Raw genomic sequence first — 6,846 nt, 5'->3', positions numbered from 1 at the left:
CTGGGGGGTTTGTTCATCCCCTGCCCCTCAGCTAGTAAGATAATAAAACTTAAATTATCTCTCTCTTTCTCCCCTGCCCCTCAGCAGCAGGCGCAACACAGACTAGTGTTCATCAGCGGGCGCAACATAGGAAAATCTGAGGCGTGGGGAGAGGAGAGGGGGGAAGGAGAGGGGTGCATACGTGGGCGAGGTCTGCTTGCGGCGGTGGTGACTCCCCCATGCTCGGCGGCGGCGAGTCCCCCATGCGTGGGCGAGGCAAGCAGCGAGGTCGCCGTTCATGTCATGGGCGAGGCGAGCGGCGAGGTCGCCGTTCCTATTGTGGTCGAGGCAAGCGGCCCCGGCAACACCACCGCCGGTCACCGCCCCCGCCCCTGCCGGTTGCTTCCGCTGCCGGCCCACGCCCCGGCCCCCGCGCCCGCCGTCGCCTCCGCCGTCGCCCGCCACCACCTGGTCCAAAGACCTAGAAAAACGCCCGCCGCCACCTGGTCGGAAGGTCCCACTTGTCAATGATACGAGAGAGCCGTAGTTTTATATAATGTATAGGCAAATTCCCATACATGAGCAACTATCCCTCTCTAGCCCAGCGGTAGCGAGCGAGCAAATCAAGCACGAGGTCGTGGGTTCGAGTCCAGCCTCACGCATCTTTTTTGCGCGAATTAAGCTCTCGGGTGCCTGTCAAATGGGTCCCGCCTGTCAGTGTGTGCCCCGCCTGTCTGTTGAATATTAACATTTAAGCAAAAATGACACCTAGACAATGACACATAAGTGAGGTTGCTGAGGTGGCTGCCTAATCATCCTAATGCATTCAAAATAAAGGGTAGTGACCATTTATATTGGTCGTTATCAGCTAGGCATGAGGTAGTGGACAGTGCTACTAGCTTTACGACCATTTCCTCTAATGAAATTATGACCTTTCTGACCAAAATGGTCGTTATGGTTTAGGGTTTGGAGCCCCTAGAGAGCTTTTGACCAATTGGTCTAAAATGGTCATAAATTTATGACCAATTCTTCCAGGGTCACTGACAGAAGGTCATAAGTTGACATATTTCTTGTAGTGACTCTCCCCGCTCGTTGCTATGCATCTCCTAGATAGATCTTGCGTGATCGTAGGTAAATTTTTTGAAATACTGCGTTCCCCAAAAGTGTCTCCTAGATTGGTTAGGTGTCGCTTGGGAGCCTCCGTCGAGATGTGGAGTGGAACCAAGAAAGTTTGTAAGGGCAAGGCCTACTTTGGGAAGATCTACCCGAGTGAGGCAAGTACTTCATGGGCGATGGCCATGGTGGGATAGACAAGTTTTCTTCTTCGTGGGTGGATCCCTTTGTGGACTCGCGCAGCCGTTAACCTTCGTGGGTTGAAGTCTCCATCAACGTGGACGTACGATAGCACCACTCATCGGAACCATGCCAAAAATTTCTGTGTCTCCATTGCGTTTGCATACTCCAAACCCTTCCCATTACCTTCATATGCAATGTTTTACTTTCCGCTGCTATACTCTTAGAATTGTGTGTGTAGGTTGAATACTTGACTTGTACTAATTGCTAAAATCTGCCAAGAACTAAAATTGGGAAAATGATAGATTTTTATTTGGTCAAGTAGTCTAATCACCCCCACTAGACATACTTTCGATCCTACAAGTAGCCATACCCTTGGCCTTGGTAGCCGTCTAACCTCCATTGCGACTAGTGAATTGAGTCCATAAGGCTACCGTTGCAAGGTCTTTCTCTGAAGGACTAAACCAGTAAAGGGCCCTTCTTGGTGGCTTAAAATTCTCCATCAAGGGGGCAGTTGCAGCCCTAAACGATCAAATCTTGGATCCAAAGCTAGATCACATATGCGAATTCAGGTTTCCTGCCAAGGTCTGCATCTTTGGCTGGCTACTACACACCGACTTCCTCGACACAATGCAAAACTTGCATATGAGGATTCTTGCATGGAGGGTATAATCATAAGTAGGTATTCGTTCAAGTAAGAACATTAACCTAGCTTCGGTCCACCCACACAACACTTATCAAATCAATGAATAGTAACTTAACGAATCATGGTTAAAGTAACTTGAGGATAATCCGGTGTGTCCTCAAGAGTGTTTTAGCTATTATAAGAAACACAACTGCCTTGTCCTTAGCATACATAAGGATTAGGCTAATTGCTGAACTTTATTACTTTTGTTACTATTTATCTTGCTATCAAACAATCTACCTAATTATATTTACAATATTTATAGTGAAACCTTGCTGAAAAATACTCCCTCTATCTCATAATATAAGACGTTATTACATGAAATATATGAGTATATTGGATGTAATAACATCTTATATTATGGAACGGAGGGAGTCCTTGTCAATTCTTTCTGCTCCTCGTTGGGCTCGACACTCTTACTTATCGAAAAGGCTACGATAGATCCCCTATACTCGTGGGTCATCAAACGGATGTGTGAAGCTCTCCGACGTGAAAATGGAAAAGAAGTTCGAGAGGTTTAACATCTTCATGGCCGCGACTCAGAAGAAGATTAATCTCGAAGGGAAGAAGACCAAGCGAAGAGAGGAGGGTTGAGCTCGCGGCCACTTTTGAAGGATACTAAGATCTTGATCCTGAGGATATGCGAGTTGGATGGCGATGGCCAATGATCGTGGGTGCCGTCCATGTCAAGATGTTGAAGCGCTTGGCAGCAGAGATGGAGGCAATTGAGAAGGAGTCAGATGGTGAGGAGGAGGCGACACTAGAGTCAGCAAGGAGGCTCAGATAGCCGATCTGGCAGGGAAAATTTGCCCTTTTTTGCACGAACTACTGAAGTTGGCTCCAGCATCCGTGTCCACGGACTGGTCCGGATCAGTCCGTGAAGAAATAGTGCGTCGGTTTTACAGACGACATTGGAGATGCCCTAAGTCTGGTCTTGTCATATCCTCCCCGCTTTGCGAATATCATGGACAGGGCCATGGAGCAGTCCGATTCCACGAGCACCGGTGGTCGGTCCTTTGAAATGGCAAGGCCAGGCCTTCCATGTCCCGTTCTGTCGACTTTCTCCCTGTTTCTAAATGCAAATCATGCTAATTATCGTTCAAAAAAATTGTTAGATGGAACTCCGTTTCGAGTACAAAGAAAAATGACATGCTCAACCTCACCTGCTTTCACGACTTCCTATTGTCATTTTCTAATTTACTAGCGGTTGGGGCATGCCATTGCGCGCCGCGTAAGAGGAAGATGTACGCGTGTTTTCTCCATTTCAAAGAGAAAGAGAAAGAAACCTTATCTCCATCTCAAAATAAAAAAAACTTTCTCACATCAACCAACCAACAGATGACACACGGACATCACATCCATCTCAAAAGGAAAAAAATAGTCTCCAACTCAAAATAAAAAAAATATTTTCTAAAAAGAAACAATTCCCACAACAACCAACATGTAGCTGCCACTTGGCATAGCTGAGAGGCCACCTTTTTCATCTGACTTAATGGGTTTAATGAGATGATAACGCGTCATAGGTGGGGAGACAAAGCCCGAGCTGTTAATTTTGAATCATTAGTTATATCTTCCAATTTTACCAATGCTGATATAAGTATTCGACATCATCCAGAAAATAAAACAATAAAAAATTTATCATGGGCATCCTCCCCGCCCCCAGCCCACACACCCACGCCATTAAAATGGGTAGATACATTACCCACGTCCCTGCTATCCCTTTCTTAATGGAGCTGCTGCTAATTTCTGTCAAGAATCTTTTGATAGAACTCACTTTTGATAACGATGCTACACTTAACGGTGATAGTATATGCCAAAAGACGAAGCGAAAAACACCTATTTAGAAGCTTTTCTGGCTTTTTTGTGAAAGTGGAAAATCTGCAAAAGCAGAAGCAAAAGACCAAATAAGCATGACCTTAGCCCTTAGGCCTAGCATTTTTGTGCTTTTGACAGCAAAAGAAGACAACCTATTCAACCTCACTTGATTTCATCACTTTGATATTACTTCTATATTTTTGTTCAAGTATCTGTTGATACTACACAATTATGAGATGATAACACATAAAATATACTCTAGCTATTAATTTTGAATCATTAATTATCCTCCATTTTTTCTGGTACTACTGTGTATGGAGTATTTAAGATCATCCGGAAAATCGAAAGAGATCCTGCGTCCCCCCCCCCCCAACCCTACAATCCCACATAACCTTATCATGCCATCCATAATCAGTAGGAATTGAAGCCATTTATGTGTTACCGCATGCGCTGGATTTATGAATTGACTAATACATGCCAAAAGTAAGGCACGACACATTAATTATTTGTGCCATATAAAGATTATGCGGTGTTGACCCTATTCCAGCATTCCAATCATCTTCCTTGTGTACTTGTATGCGGCTTAAGAAATGGAGTCGTTTACAGATCTCTTAGTACAACTTCTCTTTCTCACCACTCTCTTTCCTACACTCGCACTATGCTATATCAATCCAGCAACCACGAGCATACACCAAAACGCCACAAAATCCTCTTCTTATCGTGCTTACATCGTGCTCGTCCAGCCACCACCCTCGAATGCAGGCGAAGACGCACACCGCCAATGGCACGAGTCTTTCTTGTCGAGCTCGTTGGCAGGTGACTCTATCGAGTCACGCCTTCTCTACTCTTACACCGAGCTGTTCAACGGCTTCGCCGTGAGGCTCACCGATGCCGAACTCGACATGGTGTCCAAGAAGCCAGGGTTTGTGCGTGCATTCCCGGACCAAACGCTACAGCTAATGACCACCCACACGCCAGAGTTCCTTGGGCTAAGGAATGGCACCGGGTTCTGGAGCCAGGCTGACTATGGGAAGGGAGTCATCATTGAGCTGCTTGACAACGACATCTATGCAGCGCACGCTTCCTTCAACGACCACGGTGTTCCACCACCCCCTGCAAGGTGGAAGGGCTCGTGCGATGCGGCCCAGTGCAACAACAAGCTTATCAGTGCCAAGTCACTGATTGCGGGTGATGACTCTGGCGACGAAGAGGGCCTTGGAAGACACACCTCATCCACAGCCGTCGGAAACTTCGTAACCGGTGCATCATAAAATGGTGTGGGCACAGGCACCGCAGCTGGAATTGCCCCGAGCGCCCACATTGCCATGTATAAGGTATGTGTTGCTCGTGACTGCAAGTCATCTGCCCTACTGGCTGGCCCAGAAGAGGCCATCAAGGATGGGGTGGACGTACTCTCGCTCTCCCTTGGTAGCAGCACACGCGCACGCTTTGATCAAGACCCCATATCTATTGGCGCGTTCAGTGCCGTGTCCAATGGCATCCTTGTGGTGTGTGCCGCTGGCAACAGCGGTCCGACTCAGCGCTCCGTCACCAACGAAGCACCCTGGTTGCTCACGGTTGCCGCCGGCTCCGTGGACCGGAGCTTCAGCGCCAACATCCATCTCGGCAATGGCAAGAGCATTGACAGAGAAGCACTTACCCAAATAGCGAATCCAAGCTCAAAGTTTCACTCTCTCCTCTACTCCGATGAATGGCGGTACTGCAATTATGACTATGATAGTAGCATAACTGGTAAGATCCTCATTTGCAAGGACAACAAGTCAAGGGCTCAAAAGTCCAAAATTGGCAACATAGTGGGCGCTGGCAGCTCAATCTTGGACGAGCAGCGTAGAAAGGCCGGCGTGTACGACACAGGCGCCAGCCATGTAAACCCGGCGAGAGCCGGTGACCCTGGCTTGGTGTATGACCTCAGCGTCATTGACTACGCTGGCTACATCTGCCGGCTCCTTGGTGACAGCGGCCTAGCAACCATAGTGCGCAACTCGAGTTTGACCTGTCCGAAGCTGCCCAAGGTCCAGGACGTGCAGCTGAATTACCCGACGATAACCGTGCCGCTAACATCAACGCAGTTCACCGTGAAACGGACTGTGACAAACGTCGGGCCAGCGGATTCAACATTCAAGGCAAAAGTGGATGTGCCGAGGTCTCTGACAGTGCGTGTCGTCTGGAGACGATGTCGTTCTCTAAAACCGAAGAGAAGAAGACCTTCAGTGTGTCCGTGAGCGGCCATGACCCGAGCAAAGAGCTCTACGTGGAGGGAACCTTGAGCTGGGTATCGTAGAAGCATGTCGTGCCTAGCCCCATCGTCACTGTCGCCACAGGAGGTGATACTGCTCTGGCACCATCAGCATGAACGATGTCCATGCCATGGGATCGATGGCTGTTTTCTTTGTCCTTGTTCAATTCATTTTCGGTTTACTGTTGCTTCAACATAAACAGTAATAATGGAATAGGAATGTAAATCGTCTCATATATACCAATACGTGATGGTGTAGACTTTGATTTTTCTGGTTTTTTGACTTTCTTTAATTCTTTTACTGCATAATTGCGGGTCAGTTACTATTCACTACCGGAATCGCACCCTATGCCGACGGCCCTCGCTGTCGGGACAGGCCTATGCCGACGGCCCCCGTCGGCATAGGGCCGTCAGCAACATATCCGTCGGCGTAGCCTGGGAGGTCGTCGGCATAGAAAGGCCGTCGGCATAGGCCCTATCCCGACGGTGTTCGTACATCTATGCCGACGGCCCTGACCGTCGGCAACGTTACCGCCTAACGGCGGCCGCCGTCAAGTGCTGACCAACGACTGCTCGCCATGTGGCGCATCTATGCCGACGACACGGCCGTCGGCTTAGTTTGAAACTATGCCGACGGCTAGGCTGTCAGCATAGATGCGCCACGTGGCGAGCAGGCGTTACTCCTGGATGCAGGGCTATGCCGACGGCCTAGCCGTGGGATTACTTTGAAACTACGCCGACAGCTAGGCCGTCGACATAGCCCTGCCACATGTCAGCATCTGGGCACCCCTGGGGTAGGGCTATGCCGACGGCCCGG

At 48.7% G+C, this 6,846-nt stretch overlaps 1 protein-coding gene across 1 annotated transcript; it reads left to right on the top strand.

The window, feature by feature from the left end:
- Window positions 1–282: 282 nt before the first annotated feature.
- Window positions 283–6,015, top strand: LOC123170850 (subtilisin-like protease 1). Its single transcript, XM_044588584.1, has 3 exons — window positions 283–493; window positions 4,448–4,960; window positions 5,060–6,015. Exons 1-3 carry the CDS (start codon window positions 283–285, stop codon window positions 6,013–6,015), a joined length of 1,680 nt encoding a protein of 559 aa, XP_044444519.1.
- The last annotated feature ends 831 nt before the right edge of the window (window positions 6,016–6,846 follow it).

Source organism: Triticum aestivum, chromosome 7D, assembly GCF_018294505.1.
Source record: "Triticum aestivum cultivar Chinese Spring chromosome 7D, IWGSC CS RefSeq v2.1, whole genome shotgun sequence".
Classification (NCBI taxonomy): domain Eukaryota; kingdom Viridiplantae; phylum Streptophyta; class Magnoliopsida; order Poales; family Poaceae; genus Triticum; species Triticum aestivum.
Note: the sequence above shows the minus strand (reverse complement) of the source record. Positions and strands in the feature narration are given on the sequence as shown.